The sequence below is a fragment of the Apiospora hydei genome (genome assembly GCF_038363865.1).
Source record: "Apiospora hydei strain CBS 114990 chromosome Unknown utg000006l_segment0_segment0, whole genome shotgun sequence".
Classification (NCBI taxonomy): Eukaryota; Fungi; Ascomycota; class Sordariomycetes; order Amphisphaeriales; family Apiosporaceae; genus Apiospora; species Apiospora hydei.
In genome coordinates, this window is record NW_027117365.1 from 3,807,568 (window position 1) to 3,825,974 (window position 18,407).

An 18,407-nucleotide genomic window follows, 5' to 3' on the forward strand; every position below is an offset into this window, starting at 1 on the left:
TAGAGAGAGAAGCTTTCAACCTCACCGCTGCTGGTGCTGAGATGGTCTGTAGGGCTTCAGATCATACTTCATTTTCGACCCCCGCACGGCTTGGATCGAGACTCTCTTGTTCTGGTTCGCACGCGCGACGTCCGGCGTCAATTGCGAGTGCTCGCGGGAATGGTCCGGGAAGGCGCCAGTCGTGGTTGTCTTGTCGTTGCCGCGGAGCGGCTCCGCAACAGCGGCCTTCCACCAGATATCGTCGTCCTCGTCGTCATCGTTGTCGATATGATACGAATCCTGGGTGTCGTTGCTGGCTTCCAGGTTGGAGAAGGAGAAGAATTCGGAGTCCCCGAGGACTTCCCGGCCCTTTTGTTTGCGAAGTCGAGGATACTCGCGGTTCGAGTGTGTAGCTCGGGTATCTCCGCCGGACCGCGGGTCCTGGTCACCAAACTCGTCTTCAGAGAGGTGGTAGCCCGTTCTTGTTTCAGCAGAGTAGTAGGAGTAGTCGTCATCGTCATCCGTTCCTGCGTCCCGCAGACGTGGATTGTCCTGCAATATCGTCTCTTCGTCTTCATCTTCATCAAACTCCAATTCGTCTTCTTCTTCTTCCTCCTCCTGTTGGCGCCGCTTCTCCTCCTCCTCCTTTTGATATTGTTGTCGCAGCTCTCGCAGGCTCTCCTCGTCGGCCCATACGAGCTGTCTCCCGATCCACGCGGCGCTCAGACTCGGATCATCTTCCACCGTCCAGCTGGGCGGGTAGACGGGGTCCAACGCCGGAACGATGCTCCAATCGATTGCAGCGATCTGCTCCGACGCGCCCTTGTCGAGTTTTATCAGTCTGCCCCTCTCCACGGCCACACCAAGATGGTCGCCGTCGTCCATGCACTCTTGGACACGATCGTTGACTACATCTTTGAGGTGAAGCTTATGGCAGATGATCTTCCACTGCTGCATGCGAGGCATGCAGGAGGCGCAACTGTCATCTATTGGTACAGCCACGACAGGCTTGTTGTCATTGATGCTGTTCTGGAAATGCGGGCAAGGCTCGTCGTGCGGCTCGGGAATGAGTAGACCCATGGGTGGTGTTTTAGACGGATTGATGCTCTGGTATCGACGGCAGTGGGAGGTGTAATGGACGATGCAATGCTTGCATCGGGTCATGCGGTAGATATTCCCGGTACACATTATGTGTGATGTGGCCCCCTTTCCCCTTTTGAATATAAGACTGAGCTCTGAGTCTAAGCTTGCTCCAAGTACAAGGGTAGGGTCTTGACGATGGCCGTGCTCAAGTTGAAGGTTTCGTGATAACGAGATATATCGAAGGCACAGATGATATCTCAAACAAGAAAATGAATATGTTCGTGAGGATTTTTGTCTTCGAAGTTTTCCAACTAGAAGTTCAGTCTCTGGCCGAGTGGCTGTTTGTTACATGATATAGAAGCTGGGGTCCGACGACCACAATGCATTGTCGCCTTTGAAGCTGATTGTGCTTTATGGATATGCCATTGTCTTGACAGCAAGATGTGCTTGTCTTCCGACAAGGGGAAGGCTAACATAGCCCTTATGTACGGCTATTCCTCAAAGAAGTGTTTTGTTCCTTAACCAGGTTCTTTGAGATTCTTTGGGGTTTGCTTCCTATCCCACCTTTCTGGGCATGTCCCCTAACGGACATTCAACGGGGGTAAATACAGGGTCCAGATTCGTAGACTGTCAGCCATGACCATGACAGGCCGACTTGCAAAGTAAAGATATTGCTATTGGTAAGCGGGAGGTCATGCTGGGGCGCTTTCGTCCGAAATACTTATGCTTGAACACGAGACTGTATCCTAAGGCAACCCGTTTCTCGTTTGGTAGTTCTCCAGTCGATGTTGCCGCATAGAACCCATGGGTTCTTTGAGAACGTTTGATACGACTTTTGCTCGATGAAGAAAGCTGAAACTATGACCACGAAACGCACTGGGTGGTGGCTCAGCTGTCCATCTGGTCAGCTCGTTCATCCAGACTCCTCATCAAGATGTCCTCCTCTGTCAACTGGGCAGCAGCTCCGCCGCTGCTAGCACCTTTCCCCAGGACCATGCCCCGCTTGCGCATCTCCGTCTCGATCCCCGCCCTCGTGATCATGTTCCCCTCGCGTAGTTCGGCGGAGGTCTCTTCGCGGCCAGCCCGCACGGCGCCCTCGACGCTCCGCATCCCCACGACCAGGAAGCCGAGCTCCTCGCGATCGACATCGAAGACCTCCCACCAGGCGCATTCGGGCATCTTGGCGTCCAAGTCCTTGGCCGCGTTGTAGATGGCGGCGACGGCCAGCGCGGACGGCTGGTGCGTCAAGTAGAGGAGCTGCGGCGACAGCAACGCCGTGTTCAGGTACGCGACGACGCGCTGCGCCAACCGCGCCGGGGGGCTGACGTCCAGGAAGTCGAGCGCCTTCAGGTAAGTAACCGCGAGGCCATGCGGGAGCGCCACGTGCGTGTCGAAGGAGAGGGCGCAGAGGATCCGCGACTCGAGCGCCAGGACCCGGGCGTAGGTTTCGTTGTAGCCGGCTTCAGAGAGGTAGTAGAGCGTCTTGTCGGGCTTCGACGGTAGCGACGGTTCCGAGGCGGGGCGGAAGAGGGGCGAGAGGGGCGAGAGCAGGTAGGCGTATACGTTGCAGAGGTCGCGAGGTATTGCCGGGTGCGAACTGAGCTTCGCGACGAGAAAGAGCGACGCTGCCGAGATATCCTGTAAAAGAGTAGGGGGTTAGCTCGAGCCGCCGCGTTGAAGCTGGGGCAGTCATAAAAAACGTACACTGAATTCGTCGACAAAGGGCCAGGAGATGGTGACCCAATAGCGCGCAAGTACTACGTTAGCCTGTGCCGTAACCGACTGTGGTAGTCGCAGAAGCAGGCCGGCTGCTTGCGTGAGGCTTTGCATGCCGAGGAATATGGTGTCTTGGAGGTCCGGGGGTAGAGCATTGAGAGTTGAGCGGCCGTACAGCTGCTCAACTGTCGCTAAAGGGTTGGTCATGTGCGACATGATCGAGATGGGTAAATCATAGCCCCCGAAAGTTGGCAATCGTTAATCTTGAGCTGGTCAGTCGTCCAGTTTGTTAACAAGCTGGGCGATGATGCACTGGGGGATGTTTGTTTGTTTGGGCAAAGCTAGAGCTCGAAGCTCTAAGCTGGGGTCTGGTCTGATAAGGGTCGATAAGCTACTTACTTACTTGAACATACCCAATACATGACGACTAGGTACAGCAGAGCAGACACGAACACGAAAAGCCAGGCCAACTCGTCTCGCAGCTACTTCCCATACCTAAAGCTTGCAGTCCACTACTACATTATACGATTTTACCTCATGGATCTGACTGTTCGCGAATCATGTTGGCCTACGAGTGTGTTTCGTAGCGACTCTTGGAACTGTGTGGTGTCATCAGGGGAATCGCCAGGTTCGCAAGAACGTGCAGAGGTGATAGGAAATTTCATATTCGAGAAAGTGAATTTGGCAGATCTGTTTACAGCTGAATGCATGAAGTGAGACGGGATTAGCTGAGTACACTCACTGGCTCTACCTACTCTAAGTCAAGTTTATGGACTTGGTCGTGTCGTCCGTTGTTACCTCCGAACTTCCCTGGGCTCCGCCTGCCCGCCGAGCTTTTGCACCGGCTTTGAGCTGATCCCACTTCTCTCTGTAGCGGACCAAGTTTGCGCGGGCCTTGTTATAGTCCTTTTGCAACTCTTCCATCTGCTTTGTGTAAAGGAGCAATTGCTCCTCCAGCTCGAGATTTCTCTTCTTCAGCAAATCATCACCTGACCCGGATCTGCCTGCAGAGGGACCCGGCGGTGAGCCCGGGCGCATGAGTCGCATACTTTCGGCAAGTCTCATTCCTGAGTTCTGGGACATCAATTCAAACGCATGGAGTCGCTTGCTTTGCTGGTCAAGCGCATCCTTCAAGCTTTTGTTCTCCAGATATAGCTCTTCCACTACGTTGCTCAATTCTCTCTCGGATGCCGTCTTTCCCGCCTTCCTTCTAAGGCCTGGTGACGACGGTATCTGAGACTCTTTCGCGTCAACAAAATCATCTTCGTCCAATTCTTCGGCCAGTCTCCCAAGCTCATGAGCCGAAGCGCCCATCCGCCGCTTCTCCTTGTCAGCGAATGTAAGAATGTTGGCATAAGAAACTGTATGGCCGCTAGTGGGCACGACGTAGAAGGAGTCATTTGGGCCTTGGCCGTCCCTCGCGATCGCTTTGAGTGCGGCTTTCGAGTAGAACTTGCTAAGGTCAGGCTCCGCCGCAGCGGAAGTTGTGGGCTTTGATCTGCTTTTCTTCTGCGCCGGCGTCTCCGGTACGTGAGCTGGCTCCTCATTTATCTCTTCACTAAGAAGAGGAAGACCTGCGAATGCCAAAGGGGCAGAAATTCTGTTGATGATGCTGCCAAACGCATTATAGAATCGCGAAAAGCCCTCTTCGCTGGTTGCGGCTGGGCTCCCCGGGGACCGAAGCGATTGCGGCGCAGGTGGTGTGACCTTCCTATACTCGGAGCTATTTTGTCTCAATAGCTTGTCCGGCCGTTCAGCATTGTCAAGCATGTTCTGCATCTTGGACTTTGATGCCGAATCGTTCCTGCGCGGGGAGGGTGCCACATTGCCTGGCGCTTCCGTGTTGGAAACGCTTGGGCTGAGCGGCTGTGAGCGGTACCTGGATGTCTTGATCCCGCGGGCAGACGCCAAGTTACTTGCAATAGTAGAGCCTAGCTCTCGTGAGGGATAACTCTTTGTCTAGACAATGTTGGCATTGGCTGCGACTGTTTCTCCCCAGATCCGGTCTCCGCCTTGCAAGTCTGTAGCTCGCCATCTGCAGCTGTAGGAGCCTCCTCCTTCTCATCTGGTTCCGTAGCATTCTCCGCATTGGCCTGAGAGATTGGTCGTTGTCGGGGAACCTTGAGAAGTTCGGATAGTCTCATGTGATGCTGTTCGAGCAGATTCAAGGTTCTGAGTGCCTCGACGCTCGTGGTACTCTTCGCTGCGTTGGCAAACTCGCCAGCAGCCCTCGTGTGCTCATTGATGGCGACAGTAGAGTTGGCTGCGTGGGTTGCCTCGGCCGCAGCTTTGGCATGATCATGTGCCTAGACCCCGTATGGTCATTATATGCCGTGACGATACGGGAAGTGTGCGCCTCACCTTGACCAAAGGTGCTGCCTCCATGCTGACTACAATTGGTAGAGCTTGACCGGCATCAAGATCACTCGGGTGAGCTCGCAGAACGTCGCAAATATCGAGCCAGCACTGGATAGCAGTTCCGTCGCGCGCGCTTCGTAGCGCGATTGCTATGACAGGATTGCGATCGGGCTTGATGAGAGGTTGGTTGGTAGGTTGTATGTTCTTGTGAGTGTTTGTACAGGCGTCAAATGCTGTATGTGAGGTATGGGCCGATTGCTGATGTCCAATGTCTGTCACTTCAATACTTACTTGAATTTAGCGGGGTTGGGGGCCTGGCCTTGGGGCCTTGGGGCCTAGGGGGAACTAAAGCACCTAAAGACCGGCTAAGTGCATGTACTAGCCGCAGTAGCTGGGGAATTAAGCCACCCCCATCTGAGCAAGGAATGTACTTGCGTATGGAATTGTGGGAAATAGTAACCAAGAATAAACGTGAATCGACTGGACCGGACTCATTCTTCCGCCAACAGCGCCTTACGTGACTAACCTTGATGCTTAATGTCGCCTGTCACCTGCACTAGTCTTGGTCTGGCTCTGGTAACAAACCGATGTGTGAGAGATGACGATAACCTACGGATAGAGCAATGGCCAACTACGCGCGGGTGATGATGTATCGTCTTCCGCTTCGGGTGTCAACCTCCATTCGGGATGTTCGTTCTAGGCATAGGGTCCGTCATAACTGCAAGGGGGCAAGTAATTAGATCTCTCAAGTGCTTGGAGAGAAGGCCTGCTTTGGCGAATGATGACAGTTCGGTTATTCGTGGGGTTCGTGTTGTCTATTCGCATAGATACTTTACTGCTTCTTTGCAGCCAAGCAGGTATCACCGAGGTAGCTTACCTCCCATGTAGTCCCTCATCATAATCGCAGTCCTAACCCACGAGTCCGGTCCCCCAGTTTGCAGCCTTGACTCCTGACGAGCCCGGAGCATTGCAGCGTAGGTAGTATGTACTACACAGCAATCTCGCGCACCTGCAGGTCTCACCAGACAGACCCTACCCATCGAAGCTAGACGACCGCCTTCGATCATGACGACACGGAGTGCACCTTAGATTTGAGTGCGTTCTTTCGCGTGAAACGTCTTCCCGTTTTGTCCGCCCTCCGCCGCGCCGCGCCCAGCTGTGTGACCCGAATCTATCTCTGTCGCCATACTACATCTTTGCCTCGTTGACCGACCTGGCGAATGTCGTTCGTTACCACCAATCTGCAATATGGACGCTATCAGTAGCACCAGCCAGAAGGTTGAGCAGCAGGTCGAGAGGCTACTGCCTAAGAAACTCGCAGCCAGGCGTCGCTGGAAGCGAGCGTCCCGGGGGAGTTTTGACTCAGCAGCAAGCTCAGCAGCAAGCAACGAGCAGACGCAATCGCGTGGGCCGAACGAGCACGCCGACGAAGATGAGCGAAGCAACAAAAGCCACAGCACCGCCGGCACGCCGTCGCAATCCAGGGACGACTTGGACGAAGGAGGTGTTTTGGAGACACCCAACGAATACTCGCTCGACTCGTAAGTTTGATTTTATTCTTTCGCGTTAACCGAGCCAAAACAGGAACGGCATCGGACAGGTGCTTGACGTTAGTTTCAAGTTTCTTTTGTGTTTCCCCTTACGAGCTCCCCACGATTATTTTTTGATATTACGGTTACTTCGATATATCAGGTTCAAGGGGTTCTAGCTGCATCCATGCAACAGCCACGCGGCCAGGAGATCCAGTCACCAGTGGTCGTCTGCACAGCGCCAGCCAGTGCTGGGAAAAGTGCCCGCCTACCTGAACGGTAGAACCACCTTTTCCGTGGCTTAACTCCCCATAGTATTGACGATCCCGATACGAGCGTGTCGTCTGAAATATTACCTACGGCTTGCAACCAGGGGAGTCGGTGCATGCCATGCACTGATGCACAGCACCCCCAGCTGCATTGCATACCTGCCTACTTACTCAATGTATGCTAGGTACGGGAACCTTATGTAGCTGGAGCAGTCGCAGAGTTGAGTTGAGTTATCGCGCAACTCGTTTACCTCGCTGGCTGGACGTGGGTTCCATCAATACATTCCATCTTTCCTCTCTCGTTCCCACGCACGACCCCAGGGCCCCCCTCCAGGCCCCCCAGGGCCCCAAGCCCCCTTATTGTGCAGGCTACAGCAGCATTTCAATCTATTTAACTTAGCTGTATCTGGGATCTCGGGCTCTTTCCAGGCCTAGCCCTCCACTCCAGATGTTTGGTTGCGTCCCGTTTTCCAGCCTGCCCCCTCACATCGTCAGCCCGTCGCAATTTAGCATTTCTGGCACCACCCTAGCCGTCATTAAGCTGCTCTGCTCCTCCTTGTTCTTGTTCCATTTGTCATCGAGCATATATTCACCCGGGATATGCTGGGCTCTTTTTCTTTGTCCTGCCAGCGCTACCACCGAGCTCGTTACATTTCCAATTTACCTTTCCAACTTTCCTCTTTGTCCCCGAACCACCAGGGCTCCAACCGACGAGCAATTTCATTTAAAGTCTGACCTGAGAGGACCCCTAGCAGATCACCTGCCCGACCCACTGTGCCTTCGACGCACCCGTCCCAGATCGGCCACTTAACCATCTCGTCGCCCATTATCCAAGCACAACACGCACCTGAGGTGCAAAGTCTCGACACGCTGGCGACCGAAACCTTCCCCGACGACGCCCTCTCCAGATCCGCCACATACTCGGTATCCGTTTCCTCAGACAACTCCTACCCTGCCGAGCCGATCCGCAAGCTATCCGTAAGCCAGACCGGCTTGCAGCCTCCGCAGAGTGAGGCCTCGAGACGATCGAGGTCGCCTGCTGGAAGGATCAAGAACGTCTTCAGGACTAAAAGGAGTTCGAGTAACACTCCTAGTTTCGACAGCCAGAAATCAGACAACACCGACAGATCAAACTCGGGGAGTGCTGATCCAGGGGCTTCAGCGGAGTCCCTTCATGAGTCTGGTCCTGCACCAACCCTCCAAGAGCCGCCACGACGCACGGGTCGAGGTTCCGACGCGTCTTTGGTTCCTCCCCGTACGCCTCCATCCGAGGAGCCAGCTGCGCCTGTTATAGTGAGCACGCCCCCTACACCGCCGCTTGGAGGTGACCAGTCAAGACAGAGGTCAAGGAGTCGGGCCGGTAGCATTGAGCGGCCTCATACCTCCAGCAACGTTCCGTATGCGGGGTTGTCAACACATCGACGTATGAGATCTGGCTCTGGGACTAGTATTGGACCAAGCAAACTTTCAAACTTCACGCTCGCCCCTCTCACGCCCACACCCGAAAACGGCCCCCTTACACCCGGAGGAGGAGGTTTCTTCTCGTCTATGCTTTCTGCTGCGCAGAACGCTGCAACATCGCTAAGCAGTACTGTGTCCAATTCCAACATTAGTATTGGGAATAATCGACCGAAAACCCCTATTCCAACCGAATCGCAAGAAGGAGACGGCGACACGACAGAAGTAGAGTCATCAGCGGATCAAACAAGAGACGTCAAGATGGGTGAACCGGCCGTTAAAACACTGGGCATGGGAGACCTGAGTCTCGACCAGCTCGGCATCCAGGAGCCCAGCGCCGGTGCGTCCACACCGCATTTAGCAAGATTCCCGGATCATCTGTCCGATACTCGGATGCGATCCGAATCGGCTCCTGCGGAACGTGCGTCGCTTAGTTTGGAGGATCCGAACTCACGGCCCCGATCGCTCTACGAATCGGCGGTTGCGAGCGATCGCAGCCCGCCATCATCCGTTTTCGAAGGGAGGCCTGGTATGCAAAGAAGCAACAGCATCCGAAGTGCCATTGGCCGAAGACGGAAGCGCGGCAGCACCGGGGGCACTGCTAACACCAGTGGAACTTCAAACACCATCGGGGCAGCTATTGCCGCAGCAAACGCTTCTGTTGCTCATCCAATGGCCGCTGGAAGCACACCAAAGCTTACAGGCTTTGCTGTGGCGAGTAAGAAGCGAAACCGGGATTTTCACAACTTGTTCAAGAGTGTACCCGATGACGACTATCTCATCGAGGATTACAGTTGTGCTCTACAGCGGGAGATTCTCGCCCATGGAAGACTGTACGTATCGGAAGGGCATCTATGCTTTAGCAGTAACATCTTCGGGTGGGTAACTACGCTTGTTATGAGCTTCGACGAGATAGTATCAGTCGAGAAGAGGAGCACAGCATTACTATTCAAGAATGGGTTGATGATATCGACATTACATGCGAAGCATGTGTTCGCCAGTTTCACCAGTCGAGATTCTACCTATGACCTCATTGTGAACATCTGGAAGCTTGGTCATCCGACCCTGAAGAGTTCTTTGAATGGCGTGTCTATAGACGAGATGGGTGGTGACAAGACGGAGAAAGTGGAAGACATGGATGTATCTGCATACCAAAGTGGCTCCGGCTCCGACGTTATGGATGAAGAAGATGGCGGGAGTGACTCGGGCGAGGATGTTTACGACGAGGACGAGGAGGATGCTGACAACAACGAGGTCACTCAGCCAACAGAACCCAGCCCTACTGATACCGACGCAGAAAAGTCTGGGGGTCGTAAGGTTTCCGGAGCACTCGGTGCCAATGCCCCTTCGGCCAAGCCACAAGACGGTGCAGCAACGACGACCGGCGGTGACGATTTCCCAGGTCCAGCAACCCATGCACCCACTGACTGCGGTGATACCGCAGCACATTACGAGCGACCATTGGCCGACGAGGTTATTGCAGCACCACTGGGCAAAGTCTACAACCTCATTTTCGGCCCAGCATCTGTGAAGTTCATGCAAAATTGGTTGACGGGCGAGCAAAAATGCACCGATTTCCAGGGTGAGGACAAAACTGGGTTGACCCAGGACAACAAGACTCGAGGGTACTCGTACATTAAACCTCTGAATGCGTCTATTGGACCGAAGCAGACAAAATGTATCACAACGGAAACCCTCGAACAGCTTGATCTGGAAAAGTCTGTCAACATTTTGTGTGTTACGCAGAACCCGGACGTACCCAGCGGCAATGTGTTCAGTGTGAAGACCAAATATTGTCTCAGTTGGGCAGAAAACAACTCTACTCGGATGCAGGTTACTTGCACTATAGAGTGGACAGGAAAGAGTTGGCTAAAAGGTTAGTAATGTTTCTTGTCCGTTAGACAGGTGATGATGGACTGACCGAACCAGGACCGATTGAGAAGGGAGCCAACGATGGCCAAATCCAGTACTGTAAAGATTTGACAGCTGTGGTTAGAGCAGCTGTAACTACTCAACCCCGTTCTGCAGCAGCCAACAACGGCCCAGCCGGCAAGGGCAAGAAGAAGGGCCGCAAGGGCAAACCGACCGAGGCTTCCAAGGAATCTCAAGGCGGTGTAAGCACTTCAGCTGCAGCCAAGACCCCAAATTGGGGCCTATTTGAACCCCTTCGTGGAATTCTAGGCCCAGTATTTGATATTGTGAAGCCCATCCTCACGGGCAATGTGGTGTACGGGCTTCTCGTGGGGTTACTGGTAGCATCCTGGTTCGGCTTCGGCTTCAACCCGCGGCAGTCTGGTCCTGGCTACGGGCATGGGCTTGGGTTTGCCAACCATGCGGATCGGATAGTGGCGTACGAGGAGATCTGGCGCCGAGAGGAAAGCGACCTCTGGGATTGGCTCGAAGAGCGAGTCGCACTCCACCGCATGAACGAGGGTGCGATGCCGATTCGAAAACGTGTAGTCGAGCCGCGCTCAGTTGAAGAGAAGATACGTGAGGAGCGTATGAACGAGCGCGAGATTAATGAGGCTATCCGGGTTACCGAGGAGAAGCTGCAGATGCTCAAGGACGTCCATGGGCGAAAAGGGGCGAACGGACGCCCTGTTGCTGCCAGTGGCGAATCATCATCAGGAGAGACGGGCAAACCGACACAGAAGCCCGCAGAGGTATAAAAAAACGCAACAACAGGTTGATTAGATACATTCAGGGTGGGGAGAAACAGGTGGTAGGAAAGGAAGGCGACGACCACGGCGACGCAATATGGTTGCGTTGTCAGATGTCCTCAATTCAGCGAATACAAACTAGAGTTTACTTTGTAGTATTTTATATTTGTACATCAATTCATCAGGGATTTCTTGGCCTGCATTGTGTACCAGCAATCCAATTTACGACCAAACCATCCTCTTGACGTTGCGACGGCGAATCGAGTTGTTGTCCCTCGGCAATTCTTGCCTCTAGTGGCCCTATTGCCCTTAATCCAAGGCACCCTTCGACTTTGCTTTTCGCGCTTCCCAAGACCGCGTCTAGGGGCTTGACACTCTTGGGGCATAGCTAAGGCATCTTGAATTCGATACGGGTCCCGGTAGAACTGGCAATCTAGAATGATGGTTTGGCCGACAATGGTTCGGTATATTGGAATGGCACGCGGTGATTTAGCTGAAGTTGTTCAAGCCCGGTGTCTAGAGGACGGCCACTTGCCTAGCGCTCCCGACCAACCAAAAGACTAGCAAATACTAGGCGCCTCTTAGTCTAAATACGGCAGGCTACACACAAGGCGTTCGTGCTAAAAACATGGCTTATACGAAGTCCCCTAATGACTCGGCCAACGAACAAGCGCAAGAAAGGCCTGCCCGTGTCGTACGAGAGATGCCGGAGACTGCCATAGACTAGAGCAGTCTATTGATGCAAGCCGGATTCTAGGAGTGGAATACACGGAAGAGCAACAAGCTTGCCTTTTTCAATCAGGCACATAGACAGACGGACAAAAAAAACCTTGTGTTGTGTTGCGTTTTGTGGTCGGAAACACAGTCCCCCTTTTCGGGCCGTAAGTCACGAAACGAGGGCCTCGCTACTCGAGCTGTGGCGGATGCACAATTCACTTAGCACGACGAGCAAATATAGGAGATGTATACATTTTTTTACATTGCTTCTGTGTGGCCGTTTCCCGATCCTATATATAACCGCATTGTTTATAAAACCACGTTTGACCTGATGTAAACACATCACAGCCTGCCTTTGCACCTTTTCTTTTAGGTGCGGCTTCCACCCTTAATCGTAGTAGTAAGTCCGTTCCTGGGAAATCTCCTCTCCGGATCCGAGTCACTGTCCATATCCAGGTAAGCTCCCTTGCTGGCGCTCGTAGATCATCCATCCGCACGACGGTAGCGACGTCGATACCCTTGGACAACTTGATGCTCGTGCTTCGCTGCTTAGCTGCTGAATCGCGCCGGGTGTACTGTAACTGCTGCGAGGCTCGGTTCGTGCTTCCCTTCTTCTGGAACCACTTGGGCACAAACGTCTGGTACATTCTCTCTCGGAACGGGCGGGTCGTGCCGAAGACGACAAAAGCCAGCAGACTGGCCGTCACGCCGGGCATGTTGAAGTACATCATCGCGATGGCGCGTTTGGCACTCAGATCCGGTGCCGCGGCCGCGGCGTCGCGGTTGTTATTCTGTTGGGCGGAAATTTGGAAGATGATGTTGGTGACTTCGAAAATTCTAGTAGGATGATGGTACCTGGTTAGCGAGAATAGGGGAGAAGGCAATTTGATAGAGCTAAACCCACGCAAGAAACACGAATGCTATGGTGAATCGAATCAGCAGCCACCTGTCGTATATGCCCTGTGATTGAGGCTTGCTTCCTCCGCCACTGATATGAGGTCCGTTTGAGGTCGTTTCGGTTGACGTTGACTTCTTGCCGTACCCATGAGACCAAGTCTTGAGCTGGCGTCGCGTCTGGATGTATCTGATGAGGATCATGATAAGGAGAATGCAACCTCCGAAACAGCTCAGGGCGACTATATTGCTTCTTAGCTCATATTGAAAAGAAGAAAGGTATTGTGGGAAGCTTACACTCTATGTCGGCCAGGATGATAAATCCAACGAAAGAAGACTGGACCGTGGGGACTTGGAGCAGGCAAATTGTGAGAAGGGGCAGCGCAACTGATATGATCTTGCCGGCGGTATTGATCCGTTTGAAGATACGCCTCAAGCGAGGCTTGCCAGCCCACCCGTAAACGGACTGGGTAAGGGTGAACGCCCTGATCTGTTAATAACCTGGAGTACGGTGTCGATGCGAGTCTCTTACCAGAACAGGACAAAGGTCGCCTCGACCGTGTAACAATAAAACTCTGGTTGCGTATGTTAGGCTCTGGGTGTAAGAGTGTAGCTTGCCTGGTGTACTCACGGATATAAAAGAGAATCAAGTCCAACGCTACTGACCCGTTTGCCAGGGTCAGCTGCGGGTTTCCAACCTGTGCGGCCTTATTGTTGAACTGAGCAGTGGTGACGTCTTTCCAGAAGCTATAAGTATAGTCAGTAAACATCCAATGCCTGCCGAGGTCGTGTTTCTTGGGTGGCCTGGTTCTTACATGTAGTCGTGGAACTGCTGGATGATGCTGCAAGTCGTGGAGAGAAGCGTGAAATACGAGATACACGCAACGTCTGTGAAGGTCCATTAGCCTAGGACAATGTTGGTGATATTGACTCGGAACGGAACGCAGACACTTACAGCTGAGTCCTTCTTCGTGGACCCAAAGGAGCCACAACATCACAATATTGCATACTTCACAGATAAAGGAGTAGAGTAGCACTCCCACGGCAGTGCCGACAGCGCCCGCAGGGAGTTGTGACATGTTGCTGCGAGTCTGTTGGCCACTCGTTGGTCTGCCCAGCTAACAATAGGCGAAGAGGGAAAGACGCAAAGGGTAACCGACGACAAGTGATCAAGCATACTTGTATTGGATTGTGGCCAAGCGCTGTAGGGCGAACCCGTGGGTCGAGTTGACGACAGCGTCGTAGCGGCCAGGTCAAATACTACGTGCCAGGCACACAACTACGAGGTACCGGGTGCTCGGTAGATTTCATAGTGGCCAGGACCGAGAGATGAGACGACGGGTGGGGGAGGGTTGGCCCAAGGCATAAGATCGGACCAGGGATGGTCCCGGCAGGGGAGCGAACTATATTGTAACCGTCTAACGTGCTGTTATAGACACTTCCGGTACACCACGAATGCCCACTCGGTACTCACAAAACAAGATCATGGCCGAGTTGTTTGCCACCAAAGTCGAGCAGTAGGGAATGACCCGGGAGAAACATGAGAGTGGAAGCTCGAAAGCCGCAGGCTATCGCTGCCACCTGAGCGGATGCCGGAAGTTGGAGGGTTGGAGGGGGCTCTCAGCCTCTTACTATAGATAGAGTTTCGCTAGTCATTGCAGGTCAAATCCGCATTACAATTGATGTTTGAACGGGGACCGGCCCCGTTCCCGTCTATTTGCGTAGATCACCTAGCTTGCCCTTCCAGGTTCTTGGAATGCAGGAATCATGTATGTACACACATCCCCGAAACCACTCGGGTAGCACCCCTTGGGCAGCTTGTCTCGGCCGCTTTCCTACATGTTTTCTCGAGGCTGTCTGTTTTCCTGTTTAGACTCGCTCATCCCAAGAACAAGGCAGTGGACGCGCAGGCGTCTTGAAACACATGTCCACAGCCTACCTAAGTTGGATGCCTTGGTAGGTAGGATTTCACTGGCCAGCCGCCAGTTGTAAGCGTCTACCTAAGGAATTAAGCAGTGGTGATGTGGGTCGTGATCTGAGCAAGGGCAAAACGTGGAAGGCGTGCCCCACGGAGGCTGCAAGGTGCGCACACGCGAGCTTTGTCTAGCCCAAGATGGCGAAAGCTGCGGATTTGGATTGAATGGACTTCAGCTTTTCTGATCTCTGACCCGGGCTACCGGCCGAATCGCCGGATCGAGAAAAGCACCTGCATCCATCTGTACCCATAGTAGTAGACTAGTAGGTACTTGCGAAAAGGCACTGCATCGAACATAAGCGGACCAAAGCTAGGTAAATATGTACGTACTTGTAACAGTGAATCCCGAGTTTTCATTCCGCAAGGCGTTCCTCACTACCGGGAATCGATAAATCCATCTCAGGTAAAGCTACAGCTGCTCTTTTGCCGGAAACCTTGCAACAGATCGAAATACGCTTGTAGTGGGACGAAGGAGATGATATTGGGGAAAGAGAAAGGAAAAAGTATCATCATCATGGTCAAGCAGCCCAGGGTCATTCTACGGACAGGCAACGATCGACTGTCAGTTGCAGTGACATGTTGCGCACCTTGTTTTTGTTTGTTTTTTGTTTTCCTTTAAGAATAAAACGAAACAGACTACGTAGGCCAGCCCAGCCAGTTGAAGGTGCAATGCTGGGAAAGAATACCTTCTGTTCGACAACATCTCCTGGTGGCTTGGTCTTGTGCGCCGCATCGTCGCCGGCCACATCCAAGATGCAATCGAACCTTCGATACAGTAGCTTATACGGCAGATGCTTCGAACCAAACAAACTGTGAAATTTTGAGAGATGCCTGCGCGCATAGGTATAGTATGCTCGTCCTGATATATGCAAGCACTCTCGCCGAACGATGTGCCAACATTGAAGCCAAGGCGAGGTGACCCATTAGTTATAGAGCTTATCGATAAGAAGCAAGCTACAGCCACAAGCAAGCCCCGTCACTGCCACAGATGATTGCTGAATGTAAGGTGCTCGTAACTTTTGCGCTTCTAACCGCGACCAGACGACCAACTTTTTGATAGCAGGAAGTCGGCGTCACGCCGCGTTCTTTCACATCCTCCCACAACACCCGACTCTGCATTTCCTTCCTTTCGGTACCTTCGGAACAAGATGCCAGTCGTCAAAGGCGGCGTTTGGACCAACGCCGAGGATGAAATCCTCAAGGCGTCCGTCTCCAAATACGGCTTGAATCAATGGGCACGCGTCTCGTCCTTGCTGCAACGCAAAACCGCGAAACAATGCAAGGCCAGATGGAGCGAGTGGCTGGATCCGAGCATCAAGAAGATAGAATGGAGCAAAGAGGAGGATGAAAAGCTTTTGCATTTGGCCAAGTTGATGCCAACACAATGGCGCACCATTGCTCCCCTCGTCGGCCGCACCGCAAACCAATGTCTCGAGCGATACCAGAAGCTACTAGATGAAGCCGAAGCCCGGGAATCAGGTTCCCTAGGATTGACCGGCCCGGAAGGCGGCGAAACACAAGCTCCCACTGCCGACGATGTTCGAAGACTACGACCTGGCGAAGTCGACCCGAATCCGGAGAGCAAGCCCGCCAAGCCTGACACCATCGATCTCGACGAAGATGAGAAGGAGATGCTCAGCGAAGCACGAGCCCGTCTCGCAAACACCCAGGGTAAAAAGGCGAAGCGGAAAGAGCGTGAGCGTCAGCAGGAGGAGTCGCGCCGCGTCGCTGCATTGCAGAAGCGCCGCGAGCTCAAAACAGCTGGCATCAACATCAAAGTCATTACGCGAAAGCCGGGCCAGATGGACTACAATGCCGATATTCCTTTCGAGAAGGCGCCCAGCAGAGGTTTCTACGACACTAGCGAAGAACAACACCTGAACGAGCGAGAACGTGCCCTTTTCAACCCCCAGAAACAGCAGCTTGCCAATAAGCGCAAGGGTGAGCAGGACGAAGAAGGGGAAAGGAAAAAGCGCAAGAATGACAAAGAAGGCCCGTCGGCGTCTATGCAAGCGGCCTTGAAGGCCGGACAAATGCAGAAGATCCGGGAGGCAGAGCAGAGCAGCAAGCGCCGTGCATTGAACCTGCCGGCGCCCCAAGTCGGCGAAGGCGAGCTCGAAGAGATCGTCAAGATGGGGATGATGGGCGAACGCGCTAGCTCCCTGGCTCAGTCTAGTGAGAACGATGCTACAAGAGGTCTCGTCAATACCTATTCGACCATTACCTCACAAACCCCTATCCGGACTCCCATGGCGCCCGCCCAGGAGGATCATATCGCGAATGAGATCCGGAACATTAAAGCTCTGACAAACAACCAGTCGGCTCTCTTGGGTGGGGAAAACGCTGACTTGGAGGAGGGTGCCGGCTCAACTGGTTTTGAAAGCGCCACACCTCGCAAGCAGGTAATGTCTACGCCGAACCCATTGGCCACGCCTCTCCGGAACGGTGCCAATGGTGTCGGGGCTACCCCTGGAAGAGTTGGACAGACTCCTCTCCGAACACCACGTGATAGCTTCGCGCTCAATGCCGGGAACGAAATGGCACTGGTCGGGGGTTCGGCACGCGCACGAGAGATGGCGGTCAAGCGTCAACTGAAACAAGGACTCGCCTCCTTGCCGAAACCGAAGGAGTCGGACTGGGAGCTTGAAGCGCCAGAGGACCAGATGGAGGTTGTCGTAGCGGAGGAGTCAGTGGAGGACGCTGCAATTCGAGATCGACGCGAACGTGAGATTCGCGAGGCTCAGGAAGCCCTGGAGCGCAAGCGGCGTACACAGGTTTTGCAGAAAGAATTACCACGACCCGACTCGGTCGATGTTGATGTCTTGATGAAGGAGGCAACCGCAATCGAAGACCCGGTGGAGGCCTTGATAGCTCGAGAGGCCGCCCTCCTCCTCGCGAATGACGCGGCTAGGTATCCTATACCCGGATCCAGGACTAAAACGAGCCCTGTCAACTTGGCCCAGATCGATGATAACGCCTTGGCTGAGGCACGACTGCAAATACTGCTCGAAGTCAAAGACCAGCCAAAGCGGGAGGCGGTTGCTTCTGTTTTTGAGCGCGAGAACGCCAATGCGTTGATGCTTGGCCTAGGCTGTTACGAGGAGGAGGAGGAAGCCCAAACACAAATGATGAAAACGGCGTTCGACAATGTACAAATCACGACGATGGAGATTGCGGAGAAGTGCTCCAAGGTCGAGAAGAAATTGGGGCTTCATCTAGGCGGCTACCAGAACAGGGCCAAAGTACTACGGCAGAAGATGGGCCAAGCTGCGGAGGAGCTGGAAAAGGCTCAGTTTGCACTCAATGCCTTCAACACGCTGAACATGTCGGAAGAGATAGCTATCAAGAGCCGACTCGAAGCTCTGCGTGAAGAGGTCGCATACGTCAGTCGGAGAGAGCGGGAAGCCCAGGAACAATACAGAGAAGCGAAGGAAGAACTGGATGCAGTTGGCGGTGCGCATGGAGTTAACGGGTATCATTAAACAACGGTGGCGCTTCATCTAGCATTGTACATTAATAGCAGGTTGCCGACAGCGAACTTGGAGACAGCGAACTCGGAATGGCCTGCCCAAAGCGACGGGAGGGGGCCAACAGATACTACCTATGTATAGCTCACACATTACTTTGGCAAATTGCATGTCGGGGTTTTTCCGACCGAACACGCCCGCTACACATGCACGTTGTACTTGTGACATACGGGAATTCTAGGTTGGACGTGAATAAGCGAAACACAACATTGTAGCTGTGGATTGCCGATGCCAAATTTCCA

General features: G+C 53.5%; 6 protein-coding genes across 6 annotated transcripts; 2 read left to right on the forward strand and 4 right to left on the reverse strand.

The window, feature by feature from the left end:
• Positions 1-21: 21 nt before the first annotated feature.
• On the reverse strand, positions 22-1,167 carry PG997_008418 (uncharacterized protein; the record flags this gene model as incomplete). Its single annotated transcript, XM_066812733.1, has 1 exon — positions 22-1,167. The coding sequence occupies one exon, from the start codon at positions 1,165-1,167 to the stop codon at positions 22-24; it is 1,146 nt and encodes a 381-aa protein (XP_066668075.1).
• Positions 1,168-1,950: 783 nt separating this feature from the next.
• PG997_008419 (uncharacterized protein) lies at positions 1,951-2,994 on the reverse strand (the record flags this gene model as incomplete). The annotated part of the gene is made up of 2 exons (XM_066812734.1): positions 1,951-2,700; positions 2,767-2,994. 2 exons carry the CDS (start codon positions 2,992-2,994, stop codon positions 1,951-1,953), a joined length of 978 nt encoding a protein of 325 aa, XP_066668076.1.
• A 540-nt stretch (positions 2,995-3,534) lies between these two features.
• On the reverse strand, positions 3,535-5,163 carry PG997_008420 (uncharacterized protein; the record flags this gene model as incomplete). Its single annotated transcript, XM_066812735.1, has 3 exons — positions 3,535-4,636; positions 4,765-5,084; positions 5,140-5,163. 3 exons carry the CDS (start codon positions 5,161-5,163, stop codon positions 3,535-3,537), a joined length of 1,446 nt encoding a protein of 481 aa, XP_066668077.1.
• A 1,221-nt stretch (positions 5,164-6,384) lies between these two features.
• PG997_008421 (uncharacterized protein) lies at positions 6,385-11,061 on the forward strand (the record flags this gene model as incomplete). Its single annotated transcript, XM_066812736.1, has 3 exons — positions 6,385-6,677; positions 7,690-10,268; positions 10,322-11,061. The coding sequence occupies 3 exons, from the start codon at positions 6,385-6,387 to the stop codon at positions 11,059-11,061; spliced, it is 3,612 nt and encodes a 1,203-aa protein (XP_066668078.1).
• A 1,147-nt stretch (positions 11,062-12,208) lies between these two features.
• PG997_008422 (uncharacterized protein) lies at positions 12,209-13,742 on the reverse strand (the record flags this gene model as incomplete). Its single annotated transcript, XM_066812737.1, has 8 exons — positions 12,209-12,211; positions 12,267-12,606; positions 12,674-12,905; positions 12,961-13,148; positions 13,196-13,238; positions 13,295-13,410; positions 13,479-13,551; positions 13,619-13,742. The coding sequence occupies 8 exons, from the start codon at positions 13,740-13,742 to the stop codon at positions 12,209-12,211; spliced, it is 1,119 nt and encodes a 372-aa protein (XP_066668079.1).
• A 2,044-nt stretch (positions 13,743-15,786) lies between these two features.
• PG997_008423 (pre-mRNA-splicing factor cef-1) lies at positions 15,787-18,120 on the forward strand (the record flags this gene model as incomplete). Its single annotated transcript, XM_066812738.1, has 1 exon — positions 15,787-18,120. One exon carries the CDS (start codon positions 15,787-15,789, stop codon positions 18,118-18,120), a length of 2,334 nt encoding a protein of 777 aa, XP_066668080.1.
• Between the last annotated feature and the right edge of the window lie 287 nt (positions 18,121-18,407).